Genomic DNA, 17,619 nt, shown 5'->3' on the forward strand with positions numbered 1-17,619 from the left:
ACTCCTGTGTTTTCCATCCTGTGAGGTTCACATGTATAGTCACTGCTTATGTTGTTGAAAAAAGGTATTTGCAATGATTAAGTCATTGGTCTTGCAAAATTCTATCATGCAATCTCCAGCATCATTTCTATTCATCAAGGCTATATTTTCCAATTACTGATCCTTCTTCTTTGTTTCTAGCTTGCACATTCCAATCACCAGTAATTATCAATGCATCCTGACTGCACGTTTAATCATTTTCAAACTGCAGAAGTTGGGAAAAATTTTCAATTTCTTCATCTTTGTGGTGATGAAGAATAATAGTTTGAATAATAGTTGTATTAACTGGTCTTCTTTGGTGGTGTACGGGTATTATCACAGATAGCATTGTACTTCAGGATAGATCTTAAAATGTTCTTTTGACTATAAATGCAACGTCATTCCTCTTCAATAGTAGACCATATAATTATTCGATTCAAAATGGCCAATACCCATCCATTTCAGCTCACTAATGCCAGGATATTGATCTTTATGCATTCCATTTCATTTTTGACAACTTCCGATTTTCCTAGATTCATATTTCATACAGTCCACATTTCAATTATTAATGGATGTTTGCAGCTGTTTCCTCTCATTTTGAGCCAGGCCACATCAGGAAATGAAGGTCTTCAAAGCTTGACTCTATCCACATTATTAAGGCTGACATTACTTTGAGGCGGTAGCTCTTCCCCAGTCGTATTTTGGCTGCCTTCAACCTGAGGGGCTCATCTTCTGCCACTGTATCAGACAACATTCTGCTGCTATTCATATGGTTTTCAGTGGCCAAAGTTTTCAGAAGTAGACCACCAGGTCCTTTTGCCTAGTCTGTCTTAGTCTGGCATTGTGCTGTACAGTTGACACTTGCAATCGATGACTCTTAGAACAATAATCACAATGCCATTCCCATTAACTGATGAGGAAATGGCAACTCAGGGAGGCTCACTGATTGGCATGAATCACAGCCAGAAACTGAACTCAGATGAATTTGACTTCAAGGTACTACCTAGACTACCACAGACATGGGAACTTTATATTACAAATGATCATACTGGCTCAGGTCAAGGTGGGAAAAATTGGAAACGCAATTAAAGACACTTGTGTCTTCAATATCACAATAACCATATGCTGTATGACTTCATAAAAAAAAAAAAGGTTCAATTAAAGTGATTCCTACCATGACTGGAAAAATGATAGCAGCCACGGTAGACTTGAGGATCCAGAGCAGCGCCAGACACAACACCTGTAGGAAAGTGAACAGGTGGATTCTGCGCAGCGGGACGTGACGCAGGTAGATAAAGTCAGGCTGATGCTTCAGGGGCATCAGAAGCAGCTTGAGACGATCCATGAACTAGGGCAGGAAGGAGAAGAGAGTAAAGTACATTACTTCAGGATCTGGTACACAAAGTCATTTCCTAACTAACCATTAGTGATTTATGCTCTATAATTTAGGCAAGTAGTGTCCTTTTCAGGGGAAAAAACACTGGCAGAGAGTGTGGAAATTTAGTCTAGCAGTCATTCTAAGACATAGGACAAGACTTCTAACTTTTGTTATTACTTCACAAGGATGTTATGCAGTCATAGGAGATAAAGCAGCCATCAAAGAATTACGTAACAAGACAAAATATAAATTGTAAATGCTCATCTCTTAGTTTCTATTTTTATTATTTGAGTCTCAGGAGAGAGGCTCTTGTGCCTATTTTAGTAATGATACACTGAAAGAAGACCTCTGACGTATGAATTTTACTCTGCCTCAGTTGTCTTATCTGAAAGAGGAGGAGATGATACTATATATTATAAACATTTTAGGGATGTTTCAAGAATATAAAAAAAATCCAACTTGAAAACGGAAATGCGTTGATGTTTTCATGCATTTCACGTTATTTATCTATGACATAACTACTAAATTCAACAATGTATTAGCATTTTTCAGTGAAAAATCATATGAATATTACAGTGAGTTGCAGGGTGTAAACAACTAGGTATTTAAATCCAAGAGAGACTATCACACTGTCATGTAAAGATTAGATAAAAAATGAGTGCTGAGCACCTATGTGCCAAGCATTGTGCTTCAAAGAACAACTACCGAGTTGCACTGATGATGATGAAGAAGACGATAATTAAGAACCTATGACAGGGTCTTTCAGATGGCAGAGGCTCAGTAAATAGCTGTTGAATTAAATAATTATAAGGTAGGAATCTATTAGAAACTTTGAGATAATGTCTCTCTTTCTGGAAGGAAGAAAGAAGTATAAAAGTAAACTAGACTATCATAGACAATCTCCTCTGGAGTGACTGTCCTACCTAAAATGTTTTCTTTCTTCCTCCAGTGCTATTTTTAATCCTTTCAAGACCCTATTATTTTCTGCTTTGAATGTTTGTTGATATAATGTGTTTTCATTAATGGAAGCATGCTGAATCATTGAGTGTGCCTGAAGTTTTGATAGGTAGTGTGGATTTTTTTTCTTGCCCCCTTTTGCAAGCCTACCGTCAGAGGTTAGTGGAACAATACATTGTCCCACAATTTGAATTCCCAAATCACAGGGTTCCACTGAAGTCCACTGGGACATATGGGTTCCCACATGAAAACTTTCTATTCTTCCTACCAAAAATGTACACACCTCATATAATACCCTGTAGAAACATTAATTGTAGCACACACCCTTTTTTTTTTTTTTTGGTTTCAAACAGTTATAAAGGCCCCTGCCTTGAGGCAGCATGCACTGTCAGTGGTAAAGGGGATTCCCAAAAAACTAGAGAGCCAGAAAAAATGGGTGGGCAACCATATATCTCACAGATTGTGAAAGGGTTAACTGGTGGGGGCCTTCCCATTTATAAAGATTGGGTTACAAATTTTCTTGCTAAGTCAAATCTTGCCAAAATGATCTAAAAGAAGGAGAATCAAGAGAAAGGTAGGAAAAAAAGAAGCAATGGGCAACAGCACTGCAGAATTTAAGAAATTCACTAGCTATTCCTTCAGCTATGTTTTTTTCCCCTATCATTATGAAATGGTTGATTTTTTTCTTCTATTTAATTTAATAAACATGTACCAACCATTGATAAGGCACGTTGAGCACATACAGTCAAACTTCTGATCTAGATAGGCTTAAGGCCAAACAACAATAAGAACTGTAAGTTTGGGTGTCATTTTTGTTTCATATCTTTTCACTTATTGAATATTTTTTTTCCATTTGGGAAATAATAATGAATATTTACAATACCAGGTAAAAAGAAAATATTTTTTACAAATTTCTATTTCCCAAAAAGTTTCATGGACATAGATAAACCCACATCACACTCATTTAGCCCAGGATATGAAGAATCAGCTTGTATTTTGTAAGAAATATCCAAATGGTGAAGAACTCTACTAAATGGATCTAAATGGGGAAAAATAAAATAGCCTTTTCTCTTTTGGGGGGTCTGGCCACTTGCCAAGCTCTATCTGACTTTAAAAACAAATTAATCTAATTTCAGTAAATGAAAGCAAGGACTATTTTGAAGGGGCTCAAATAAATTCTTATGATGTTCACAGAACATGCAGTCTTTTCCCATTAAAACTTTTTTTTTTTTTAAGTGCTAAACAAGGTTACAATTAACAAGGTGCCAGAAAGCAGCAGAAGTACTTCCAATTTCCTGGTGCCAATTAAATTAAACCTCAGTTGAAAAAAAAAAGTCCCTTACACAGTTTTCCCTAATGATTTTTTAAAAGGGGAGTCAGTTTCCACCAAGTTATGAATAGCCAAAATTTTTGACAAAAACAACACATAAAGCATATTGATTGTATTCTTATATTGGTGCAAAACTTTCAGTCACTGATCAAAACCATGTGAAAAGCAAATAAAATAAGACTAGCCTATTCTCAGTGTAGGATGAAGGCAAGCAAATAAATAGTATCTTAAAGAGTGCACTGAAAGGGTTCAATTTCTTCAGACCAAAAAAGAGAGAGAGAAAATCCTAGATTTCCCATTTGTTAAATGGGAAACAACATTTAACAGCCTATCTCAAGACTGGGTATGTACAGTAACAGGCTAACTTTGTTGAATATATCAGAAATGAAAAGCTGGTAAATGGTGGAGAATGTAGAAAATAAATGTATTTAAAAATCAGTAGTTAATCATTAGCATTTTTCTTCAAAGATCAATTACTGGACTATTCTTACCTCTAGAAATAAACTACTATACCTAGAATGCTATGAAAAACTTACCTGCACACCATTAAGAGATGCAACCCCCATATACAGGAACACACCATAGAGTACAGGCATGGGAATAAACTAGGAAGGAAAAAAAATTAGGAAAAAATAACAGTAATGAGGAATAGCTTAAATAAAGGCTGAATCTGAAGTTAAAAGATAGCACATAATATTTAAAAACAAAAACAAACAAACAAAAAAACACCAAACCCATTGCTGTTAAGTCGATTCCAACTCATATCAATCCTACAGGATGGAGTAGAACTGCCCCACAGAATTTCGAAGGAGCAGCTGGTAGATTCGAACTGTGGACCTTTTGGTTAGCAGCCGAGCTCTTAAAAACTACGGCACCAGGGCCCTTTTTAACAATAAGCATATGTGAATTTTATTTTATATATTTTATATATATATATATATATATTTCAAATTAGTGGGGGAGAAAAGGTTCTGTTTCCTTCTCTCCCTCAAAGGAATGACTGTGTAAACCAGGTGCTTGCATGGACTGTGAGGTGGAGGTAGAGGACGGCCTCATCCTTAATAATCTTCATCAAATGGTCTGTCGGCTTGGTGTATAAATGCCTCTTTCAGTAAAATAAACATCAAATGACTGCCCCCTTTCTTCCTCTCAGTAATATTAAGAGGACTAAAAGAGCACAGCTTGAAAGGACCAGTGAACATCTGGGAGCAATTAATTACACGGATTAATACAGATCTTTTAAAATTGAATTAATACATATTAATGCATTAATTTACAAAAAGTCTTCTACATTACTACGAAATGCTTTAATGATGAGTAATTCCAGTGTGATGTTTGCAAATTTTCCTTGATTTTTCAAATGTCCCTGGTACTCAAGGAGCTAAGCAAATCAAGAAGGATTATGTTTCTGGGAAGTCTTCTATCTGGACAACAAAGGTTCTCAATCTTGCTTATTCAACAGAAGTTCAAATAATTTCAGGAGTTTTCAAAGCTAAAATACTAAAATCACAAGTCAAGAAGTCTAATCTTAACAAATCCACCTAAAGGAGTCTATTGTAGTCAGAAAATATAGCACAGCTTTAGAGGAATTATAAAAGTGCTGCCACTTGCATTAACTGAAGCACAATTCCTATCAGCTCCTCCTTGTGATTACCTAAAAAAGTTCAGTGTCTGAGACATGTGGCCACAACTGGAGAAGTGGGCATTCTAAAATGTGCCATGACTGATTCCACTTGTAATTGGTTAGGTACAGAAATAGTTAAGTTTATAGGGAACAAATATGCTGATTTATATAAAACTCCAAAAGTTTCTTCTAATGAAGTTTCATACTTTTAATGTAGCTAATTTGATCTTGAGCTCAGGAAAAAACAACGTATGCAGAACGTTTAAGAGGGTGGGAGGGATGGCGTTGGTGGTGGGGAAGCACTTGTGCTGTAATACCCAATAATCACCACAAAGAGGTGAACACATCACATTCTGGGCACTTGAGTTCTGACGCATGCTTTTATTTCCTTTAGGCTTTGCATGTTTTCATTCTTTACAACGCCTCTATCAATTTACCAAAAAATAAAAATAGCAAAGGGCCATTTTAAAGCTTTGACTCATTTTTTCAATATCTGTAGGCAAGGGCACTTCAATTTTTCCTCAATATATGATGACATCTTTCTTGTCAGTTCATTTCTAATTATTTGGGAAGGGAAGAAAGATGGAAGAGGAAAAGAGATGAATAGGTTATAAAAACTAGTTAGAATTCCTGCAGTAGTTACTTTTCATTCTGAGTGTTTTTTTTAACTTAATCACAAAAATAATTCCCAGTCATATCCTCACCTCTCACCTAAAAAAAAAAAATTAGCTAAATCTTTTCTCTAATATGATCCTCATACAAAAGTAAAGGTGAATTGTGCCTTGTTGCCTAGGTCCATTTTCTCTGGAGTTATGATTATAGATATCACAAAATAAAACCATGAAGTATCAGTAACCTAGAGCGGCAAAGGGTATGGCAGGGGATATAGCTGTAGATAGGAAGACACAGTTTCTTAGGAAAAAAAAAAAAAATCCCCTTTGGTTTAAAAGAAATAGTGCATACAAGCAAGGCTAGTTACTTATTTTTCGATGTGATAAAATTATCTTATGAAATTCGCCACCTTCTTTACAACAGTGCAGCGTCTCAATACCAACCTTCCAGCTTGGAAATCTTGGTGAAACTTGACAGAATTACTGGGTTAGAGGAATTGTTTTTTGGTTGTATTTGGTTTATGATTCATACCATAAGGTCAGTTCTTAAAAATCCATTATGACTGTGATAGAAATTTCTTAAAGGAAGGTAAATAAGAATGTGTTTTAATAAAGGTAACTGCTTTTTAAGTGAAACTGGTGTAATACATACAGCAATAGCAGTTAGAAATTTTTGAAAAGCAAAATAGGAGAAATTGAAATATAAAAAGCAAATTTATAAGCACATCAAGAACTGCCAAATGATTAAAACTATGCAAAGAAAATTATAAAAATAACCAATCATACTCAGAGAGCCAAAAAGCATAAACATTGCAATACATTTAGCACTTATAAGGTATTAAATTAAAACTGAAAAAAAGTAATTCTACAATCAGATAGAATAATGAAATCAAGATGAAGTCAAAGTAAAATTTAACATATTCAGACCATGTCACCAAATTTTTTGAATTCTGATGAAGGTAATTCCACTCTTTTTCACTTATTGTTGCCTTTGATGTGCTCATAGTATTAGATACTCCCATTAGGAAAGCATGTGAAAGGGCAAATTCAATCAACAGCGTAGATTGTAGAGTCAGCAGCACAGAATTCAGTACAGGAGTGAGACCTCCCAGCAGAATAATGGTCAGTGTGTGTGTGCGTGTGTGTGTGCACACGCGTGTGCACCTGCGCACGCACAAAGCCCAGAATACATCCTGATTAAAAGCATGAGCACAGGCGTCAGAAAGACCTGGCTTCAAATTCTGGCTCCACCAGTTGTATAACTTTCAGCAAGTTATTTACTTCTCTCAGCTTTAGTATTCTCATCTACAAAATGGTTATGATAAAGATTAAATAACACAAAACATCTAGTTTAGGGCTTGACTTATATAACAGGTACTCAGTAAATGACAAATGTGTTGCTGATGTCATCATCATCCCTAGAACCCTCACTGGCAAGTCGAGAAAACTGCAACTCCTGAATACAACTCTCTTTGGTACTTCCACGGTGGGTATGGGGTGGCAAGGGTACTGGCCAGAAGGATGGCTATGAAAAGTCAGACTCGAAGCCCTGGTTTTATTTAATCTCTATTATATTGCCTTTTCAATTATAATAACTAACTTCAGAAACATGTTCTTAAAACAATATTCTAATGCCTGATAAGTATACTTTTTTCTTGGCTATGGTACCAAAACCTGTTGTTGTCAATTCCAACTCATAGGGATCCTATAGGACAGAGTAGAACTGTTCCATGAAGTTTCCAAGCAGCTGCTGGTGGATTCGAACTGCCAACCTTTTGATTAGCAGCTGAGCCCTTAACTACTACTCCACCAGGGCTACAGTACAGCTACATGAATGCAGCTATTCTTTTGGAAGCTGCTAACTTGCAATTTGGTCCCTAGACATTCAAGAAACTATGGAGTATACGGTATGATGAGGGGTTTATGAAATGCCTTATTTCTTTCCACACAAGAGAGAATTTCATCTCATGGAAAATGAAAGACAATGAGTTCTTTCAGGGCAAGTACTCTGTCTACTCAAACCATGATAGCTATGAGATCAGGCTTTGGAGGTAGAACTACCTGAGTTCAAATCTTGTCTCTACCACTGAAAAGCTTTATGACCTGGCAAGTTATTCACAGTTTTTCTTACCTGTAAAGCGGAGATAATTACCAGCATTTTTTTTCATAGGTGTTGTTGAAGATTAAATTTAAAAAATCTCCACAGAATTCTTAGTCCAATGTCATGCTAAATAAATGGTAACTACTATTACAATCATAGGAGCCCTGGTGGTGCAGTGGTTAAGTGCTCAGCTGCTAACCGAAGGTTCAACAATTTGAACCCACTAGCTGCTCCACAGAAGAAAGATGTGGCAGTCTGTTTCCATAAAGATTTATAGCTTTGGAAACCCTATGGGAAGTTCTACTCTGTCCTATTGGGTCGCTATGAGTTGGAATTGACTCAATGGCAACGGGATTACAATCATCACCATCACCATCATCATTTCTCTCTGTATTCCTGTCAGTGAGCAGAGTGTCTGGCAGACTGTAGGAGTTCAAAACATATTTGCCAATCACAAATTAAATGCTATCCTTCACATTTTAGAATACTAAACAAATTTTAAAGATAAGTTTTGGCCGTACCTCATGTTCAAAATAAACTAATTCAAGCAAAGATAACAGAAGTAGAAGTAAACTTTACTTGGCCTTTATTTCTTTAGGTTTACCAGAAAAAATGGAAAAACTAGGCACAAGGAATTGCCTTTAATCTTTTACCTGCTTTTTAGTCTCCTCTATTCCTTTCCCCCACCCATAAAGAGCACTAGCTTAACAGGCATTATCGCCATAGCAAAAACCACGGTCGAAGCTATTTAACCAGCCTGGGAAGTCAGTTATGTTTGCTTCTGACAATTCTGAACTGAATCAGCACTAAGTTTCAGTGCTTTGAGGCAAGTATGACTGTGACCAGCTACGGTCAAGGGGTATCCTTGAGAATTTAGAGCTAGTACATTATAATTGGAAACCCTGGTGGCATAGTGATTAAGAGTTACATCTGCTAACCAAAAAGTCAGCAGTTCAAATCCCCCAGGCACTTCTTGGAAACTCTATGGGGCAGTTCTACTCTGTCCTATAGGGTCACTATGAGTCAGAATCGACTTCACAGCAACAGGTTAACACTATAATTCCTTAATGTTCTTCCACATAAAAAGATTTCAGCAAAGAGACCAAAACAGAGGTCATAAACTTCATGTCCAAAGCAAGCTTGCATAAGTGGGCATGGGGAACAACTACCTATAGAGCTTAATGCATGGAAGAAATTACTAAGGTCATCTGAGGCCACTAACTTGTAAAGAAGGCGAGGAGTTGGGCAGGAAAGGTGTCGACATTTCATTTTAAAAAGTGAAAATCACACTTCTCTCGATCCATTCGTTTGACCACTCAAGAAAAACCACTTTCTGAAGTTGTCAGTTGCTTCCTTAAATAATATATAGTCACATGGTAGAGGAAAAAAAGGTTCCCTTCTCCAGTGTTACCCCTGGCACCATTTTCCATGTGAATTTTGAAGTTCGTTGTTAACCGTGACTTTCACTTAGTCATAACTTAGGTTTTAGTTAAACTTTACCCTCAGTGTCCGCTCTCTCCTGCATTGACTTTTCGAATGAGCTAACAAGGGTTATGTGCTGAGTGCCCCAAACTTCAGCGACAGGAAGGGCAGCTGTGCATGATCTGAAATCAGCTGACTTTATCAGAAGATGAGATTCCTGAAGTAAGGATTAGCTCTACTTACCGAAGTAAGGAATCGGAATAGTTTTTAAATCTAGATTTTCCACAATATGTGGGAAACTATATTAACGAGACAATTTCACTGCCTACATTTTGGGCAAAAGCTTGCCAAACAAAAATGTTTGCTGGACTACCTTTTTTGCTAACATTTACAACGTCTCTTTTGATCCAAAGTTGCCAGGTGGAAATAACCACAAATATGGACACTAATAGCTGACTGAGTCAAAGCATGAATTACTTAGGAATGTCAAAGGAAAAGCAAGCCTGTGCTTACTGATCCTTAAAATCTCTCTTCTTTCTCAGTATTCTAATCTACTACATAACCTAAGGTGCTTTGCACATCAAGGGCAAAGAGAATCACTGTAAAGAACAAAAGCGCTTTCAGCTTTACCTCCTCCGCAACCATATTTGGGTGCGTGGTGAGAAAATAGTTAGGAAGAGGCGTTGTTGAAAATGTGAGTCTTGCATCTCTTCCTAAAAATAGCAATTTATACAGTATCTGTTCTCTGTGTCCCTCTGGAATCAGACTTGATTACTCAGCTGACAGATTCTCCAGGATTAAAGCCAATTTGCTGTAACTAAAAGAATAAAGAACTTTTAAACACATCTGACTTTTTTTGATTTGGGATTTTATATTGTACTAATGAAAAAAAAATACTAGGAAAAATGGGTGGGGTAACGAGTAAATCTGAACTGATGGAAAGATTTTTGTCCATTTATACCACTCATTTATACCTCGCTAGTTTTTTAGTTTTTTTTTTTGGTAGTGGACAAGCACTAGGAGGCCCCATAAAAGAAGCTTTTCGGTTGGGCCATGCTAACCCACCTTTAGGGAACCCAGAGCCTTCCACATTGTGGGGTTATAATTGTCTCCAATGAACTCTCTAATAGTTATCTCTCTAGCTGAGGTCAAGCTGCCTATGCAGTAGTAAAGCTCCAACTGGGACTTTTCCAGCAGTTTACGAACTGGTATCTCTGGGGCAACTGAGGAACATAAAACATTTTGGCAATGGATCCCGTGCTGAAAAACTCGCTAACATTTCAAACCTACCACACAATTTGTTTTGCACCAGCAAAGGTGGTGACAGATTTCCCTCTGTCCCAATAAAGCATAAGATTTGTATTCTTTTAAGGTCCTCTGTAAAGACTGGAGGTTTGCATCTACCCAGCGGCGCCTGGAACAAAGGCCTGGTGATTTGTTTCTGAAACATGAGCCACTGAAAATCCTATAGACCACGGTTCTACTCTGACACACGTGGGGTTACCATAAGTCAGAGCTGACTTGACAGCAACTGGTGTTCGTGGTAACCAGGGAGTCCCTGGGTGGTGCAAATGGTTAATGAGTTCGGTTGTTAACCAAAAGGTTGGAGGTTCGAGCCCAGCACTTCAGAAGCAAGGGCTGGCAATCTACTTCCAAAAAATCAGCCATTGAAAACCCTGTGGAACACAGTTTTACCCTGACATACACTGTGTTGCCAAAGTTGGAATTGACTCGAGAGCAATTGTTTTTTTGTTTTTGCTTTGTAACCAGAAACAACTCTGTAAGGTTGTTTTTAATCTTAAGGTATTTAAACAATGTTCTAAGGTTATTTTTAATCTTACTTCACCATGTGTCACATAAAATATGTATTCCTCCATGATTCCAGTAAAAAATTAGACCAATTAACTGACACTGTGGAAACCAAGGACAGAAGATGAGTAATTTAATTTTTTAACTGTTAACCAATTATTTTGTGCATAATGTATGGATTAGTCTAAATACTCTGAAGATAAAGTCACTCTTATAAATTAAGGAATGATACTGCCACATTCCTCAAATTCATCTGATTGGCAACTGAAATATAAATGTGCTTATATAAGAGAAACAGAGGGCTTTTGCATTTACTATCTGTGCTTCTGTGTTGTTGGAACTCTGATCTGTAGGAAAATGTGCTTTTCTTTTACTTGTGTAGTCAAATAAAATTTAATTTAAATAAAAAATTTAAAAAAATTAATCAAAGTCTTAAAAATTGAAATTGTTTAAAAATAAAAATTTTCAGGAAAACTTTGGAAAGATATTGTTAACAGTGGCTGTTAATGACTGTTGTATCTATGAGTGATTTTTATACTTTCTACTATGGTACAATGTATAGATACAAATTATCAGCGATTGGCCGATACAAGATAGAATGCTTATATCATAAAAGAAAATCAGAAATTTCATGAACAGGTAACTCTAACTCCCATCTTTAGTTCTACTTCTGTTTCTAAATAGACTTTCACATATAGTTTGTATTTTATCTATCTAGGCCATTATTCATCCCATCGATCAAGCATATATATATATATATATAAAATCTCCTTCTAACTTTTTAAATAATCTACCATATAAGTTTTCTTTTTCAAAAGTTTACTTCTAAAGTTTTCTAATTATATACCAGTAACTTTAATCTCTCTTTGTGGACTACTAGGCCTTCTGAGTCAAAGAAAATAGAAACACAGCAATAATTAAGAACAAGAGAAAATATCCAGAATGATCATCCTCAATCACTCATGTTATCCAATAGTCTAGTAGGAGGTAGGGTTAAGAGTAAATGTAGGGCAATGTAAAGAAGGAATGGAGGACGAACAGAAGGGTAGAAAATGCAGGGAGGAAGAAGATCACTCTGAAACAATACTAGACTGAACTATATGAAATTGCCGTTTTTACAAGTCAAAAAGTTTGAATACTGGTAATTTCATATGGTTCAACCTAATAATTGCAAAAATTAATAATAATAACAATAATAAGGTAAAGGGTGAAGGAGTGAGAAGGAAGTCAACATAAAGGCTTTTTTTCTTAAGTCCTCATTTTACCAGCCCCCCTGGTCAGTGTGTTATAGAACTCTTACGATAATCTTGCCAATATTTCATAAGGAATTTTAATCTTCACATGTCCAATTATCTGTCAGGGTTCTGAGAAGGAGGAACAGGTGAGTATTTCACATATTTACCTTCAAGATGGGAGCCATAAAGACTGACAGACCAGTCAGAATAAACACAAGTGTTCCAGTGACTCTTTGTTCCCTGAAATCAAATAAAAAAATTACCAGTCTACCTCTTGTTTTCATAAACATGTTGTCTCTTCACCTTCAAAAGGCTATACATTGACCCAATCAATGTTTAGCTAAAACGCCAAAGGTATCTAAATGATGTAATAATATCTTGAGGACAGCATATAACTCAACATAACCAGAAAGTTTTTGTTTTTTTTTTAAATTGCAATATGCGATTTGAAATGTTGAAAAGAAAAGTGAATGATCCTGCTAAATCCTTTCCCCCTTTTGGAAGCAAGAAGGAAGTCACTTGGTCTTAGTCTATCAGTTACTATCCTCTTTGAAGCCCTTAATTTTCAAACAACCTGTTCTTGTAGGGTAATTACACCTTCTTACACAGGAGACAGATAATACATTGTCCCACATGCTAATTAACAAACCGCTCAGGGAAATTTCATGACTGCAATAAATCCTTTCAATCTAGTTTCCAAATCTACAACAACAGGAGTACTTTTTAGCAAATATGATTTCCATCCAAAGCCCCCTCCTCTAACTCCCCCAAAAGAATCACCCACTGTTGTGGCGTGGGAAACGATGGCTCTGTCATGTGAACTATCCACCCAAAAACACTTATAAGCAGAATTTGCTGCAAAAGTACTCAACAGAGTATAAAGGTCTTGTACCGCTGCCCTTCAAGGCTACCCAAATTTAACAGTGGGCAGGGGTGGTGTGAGGGTGTCAAAGTTCCTCTGTTCTTATGGGGGCAGAAAATGAACTAAAAAATAATAAGTCCTTTCCCATAATAAAATCTTAAACCACCACAAGTGGACTTAAGAGTTTTATGGAATCTCAGTACAGCCGCAATATAGAGGGTTTGGCCTCTCTATACTATCGTGATAGAGGAGGTGCCGCAGCACTCTATACTATTGTGATAGAGGCCTGCGTGTTGCAGAAAATAAATGACCTGCTTGTGCTTTTATGTTGCTTCACTTAGCCTTTTACTAATCAAAGGAAATTTAAATATCATAAGTAAAAGGGAATTAAAAAATTACTGAGGACTATTTTTCTGATAAAAATTTAGCCCTTTCTAGAACAGAAAGTTTATGAATAATTAATCACCACCAGTCCATTTTCCTCCAAATCTGCCCATGCCCTTATGATTAACACAGATGTCTGCACAATATGTTTGTAGAGCCATTTTTTTTTGACTTAACATACCTCACTCCTAAAAACTTTGGTTGTTCTCCAGGTGCAGAAGTCTCTGTCTCCATCTTCAAACTGTCGATGTGAGCAATAGAGATGACAGTAGCAGCTACGTACCATGGAAGAGCCATGAAGGAGCACACCACCATGAGGATGGCCACCCAAAAGAGATCCAGGTGATACCCAGCTCCTTTCTGTAGAAAGACACAACCAAACCATGTGGAGAAAACCCTCATATTTGCCATCCAGTAGTGTTTCCAGATGAGAACTAAGATTACTAAAACAAAGCAACAATTTTTCTAGTGGAATACTCACTTTGCCTGATAAAAATACTGACTAGAATATAAGCTCCTTGAGAGGAACTTATCTTCCTCATTTTGTTCTCCTCACCTGCACCACCACTCCCTACCCTCCGCAGCAATGACACATACAGCTGCCACATGTTGTCCCCTTTACTACAGCTTTGAAAAACTGTTACAGTTAAACGTAAGTCACAGCTTCACTTACGGTTTATCGCTAATTAACCTCTCTGCATCCAGTTTTGTAATCTGAACAATGGCAATATATGCCTAGCTTCAAGAGTTTTGGGATGATTTAATGAAGTAACAGAGGTAAAGCATCTTATAGAAGCTTAAATGGCAGTGGTTGTTACATAGAAGGACTCGATAAATGGTGGGAGTAACAGTCGTGGTATTGGAGATGGTGGTTAACATAAGCACCTTATGTTGCTAACATAAGCAGATGCGCATCGTTCTCTGCTTGATGGTGTTTAACCGTATGCTGTTCACCTAGATGGTATGCAGTATATGTGCTCTAAAGATCTGAAAGCCATCTTGATGCAGAACACCATGTCTCACTTTTCTTAGTATATGAAAATAATTATTTAACAATTTATTAAACATTATCATTAAGTAATTAGTGCACCCTTAATCAGAATAGACTGATTTCAAACATTGCTCAATGGTCACAAAGACATTTATCGACTGGTAGAGCAGACAATGTAACAAAAGGTCTAGCTCCTTTACTCACTAAGTAAATATTGTTAAATGAGTCCACAATGTTATTCTATGGTTGTATTTCTCTTTTCTATTTACGAAGAAAGCAAATGCTTAATACCCCTATGGAGCCTGAGAAAATAGAGCAGTTCATTTTCACAGCATGGAAGCAGCATTACCAAGAGCAGGAATATGACCAATCCAAAGGAATGGAGAGGTTGGCTTTAAAAACTGAGAATGTGATTTACACTTGAAACCCAGTGACTGTTATCATTCAGATTCTATTACTGTTAGAACACTGCTCTCCTCTCACTGAAATGCCACGACTTCACCCCTGGCTCGCACACATGGCTCTAATCATGTTCTCAGAGAACTTATCACAGGGAAGGGTAGATGACACAAGAAAGCAAAGCATATATTTACTTAGCGCAGGTTTGGCTGAGATCAAAATCTACTTGGAAGACAAGTAAGTTAATATATATTCATAAAACCAGTTCATTTCAGGAAAATATAATGGTTTTAATTGGAAGTAGGCAATGGGAAGGGAAAGAAGGGCAAAGGTAGGGATAAGCTGAGACAAATGTCTTCAAAGTTACTAATAAGGCGAAAATCATGATTTATCTGAGGTCTCAGCTATTCCTTCTTTCAACAAATATTGACCACCAGCTTGGTAAAAGGCACAGTTCTAGGTGCTGGTGATACTCTGTGACTATCACACATTCTGTGATTCTGTGATATTCAGTGAATATCCACATCTGTGAATAAAACAGACAAAAATTCCTGCCCTCATGGAGTTTCCACTCTCCTGATGGAGACAATAATCAGCAACCTAAATAAGTGAAATACACAGTAAAACCTGCAAAAGCCAGAACCTGTATAAGGTGGAACCCTGATAGAGAAGGAAAATTCAAATATTTTCTACTAAAACAAGTGATAGAAAAATGGTAAGACCGTACCCTGTCAAAGGCAGAAAACTCAAGAGACGCAGAAAAACGGAGCAGTCCCATCAAGATCCAGCTCTCATAGGTTTCACTGTATAATACCTTAAATAGTTATAAGTACTAAAATCTATTACAACTTCAGCTTTTACACTGAATGCAATGAGAAGCCATTGGAGGGTTTTAAATGGAGGAGTATCACGTTATGTTCTGGCTGCTGTATTAAGAAGAGACTAGAGGAGGTCAAGAACACTAAGACCATTTGGGAGGCTATCGCAATAATCTACCCAAGAGACCGTGGTAGTTTGAACTAGAATAGTTTGAACCAGAATGGTAGCAGTGAAGATGACAAGAAATGACTGTCGTCGTCTGCCTGTGCGTGTGTCATGCCACTTGATTCAGCTAATTCCTACTTAAGCTTTACAGCTCACTGTAAACTCCTCTGCCTCAGAGGACTTCCTGTACCTCCTGGACTAGATCAAGCTCTCCCCTTACAGATTCTTAAAAATCACTATCACTTCTCCTTCACAGCACCAGCCACCATTTTAACGCCATATTTTGTGTGATTATTTGATTAATGTCTCTCCCTCTTGCATCAGAAGCTCCGTTGAGCACAGGGACTATGTGTGTTTTTGCTCCCCACTGAAATCCCAGCACCTGGCACAGTGCCTGTCACAGAGTGGACACTCTAGGTAAATGTTTGCTAGATAAAAGAACAAATGTTAATTCATTTCATTCAATGACACTTTGCTAGGCCCTGGAAATAAAATGACAGACTGACATAGTCCTGGCTTATAGTGTAGTGGCAGAGCCAGAAATCAATTCATAATACCAAAGTGTTAAAGGTCTACAATAGAGGTGAGCTCAGGGTGCCACAGTAGCACCCAGGAGGGGTGCCCAGCTCATCCCAAAATCAGAGATGGTTTGCATAGAACACAGAATTTAAGCTGAGTCCTAAAATGTGAGCCATAGGTAGGTAGAAGATGAGCTATGGGGAGGCAGGAGGAAACGTTAGGCAAAAGAGCTGCCATTTTGAAAAAATGAAACAGAGCTGGTACATGGGAGGAGATGGAAGACATAAGAAATAAGACTACAGAAATAAGAACTTTATGTCTTTTATGCTGAAGACTTTGGAATGTTTTATATAAGCGATGGAAAGCCATTGAGGGGTTTTAAGCAAGTGATATAATCAGATTTCTACTTAGAAGGATAGCTTTGTTGGTTTGTAGAGTATGTACTGGAAGTAGTCAAAACTGTAGACAGAGAGGACGGATATAAGGAAATTACAATAAACCAAGCTTGAGAAGATGCAGTTTAAACTGAAGTGGCAGCATTGAGAAAAGACAATGGACAAGTGTGAAGAGTTTTAAGGAGATTGAGTCTGAAATGGGAAAGCAATAAATGTATTTTACCAAATTCAAAGGTACAAGGTTTACCATGTTAATGTCATGTGCTACATAGGGTAAGGAAACCCTGGTGGCGTAGTGGTTAAGTGCTACGGCTGCTAACCAAAGAGTCAGCAGTTCAAATCTGCCAGGTGCTCCTTGGAAACTATATGGGGCAGTTCTACTCTGTCCTGTAGGGTCACTATGAGTCAGAATTGTCTCGATGGCACTGGGTTTGGTTTTGGGTTTTACATAGGGTAAACACGAGAGTCATATTTGTTAACAGAATGGTAAAAACTATGCCCAAAAATATATGGTGCCCTAACCATTGCCATAAAGATCCCAGAACCCAAAGGGCTATTTCAGAAAAGATGTTCTTGCAAAACAACCTATATATATGAAAA

General features: G+C 37.2%; 1 protein-coding gene across 3 annotated transcripts in view; it reads right to left on the reverse strand.

The window, feature by feature from the left end:
- Window positions 1-17,619, reverse strand: part of SLC4A4 (solute carrier family 4 member 4) — a 392,825-nt gene that overhangs the window by 15,052 nt on the left and 360,154 nt on the right. For all 3 annotated transcript variants that reach the window (XM_064285722.1, XM_064285721.1, XM_064285720.1), the window contains 4 exons: window positions 13,913-14,091; window positions 12,653-12,725; window positions 4,220-4,288; window positions 1,193-1,366 (listed from right to left, as the gene is read on the reverse strand). In XM_064285722.1, coding sequence (XP_064141792.1) covers window positions 1,193-1,366; window positions 4,220-4,288; window positions 12,653-12,725; window positions 13,913-14,091 — 495 coding nt within the window. The remainder of the gene's footprint in view (window positions 1-1,192; window positions 1,367-4,219; window positions 4,289-12,652; window positions 12,726-13,912; window positions 14,092-17,619) is intronic.

Source organism: Loxodonta africana, chromosome 5, assembly GCF_030014295.1.
Source record: "Loxodonta africana isolate mLoxAfr1 chromosome 5, mLoxAfr1.hap2, whole genome shotgun sequence".
NCBI lineage: Eukaryota > Metazoa > Chordata > Mammalia > Proboscidea > Elephantidae > Loxodonta > Loxodonta africana.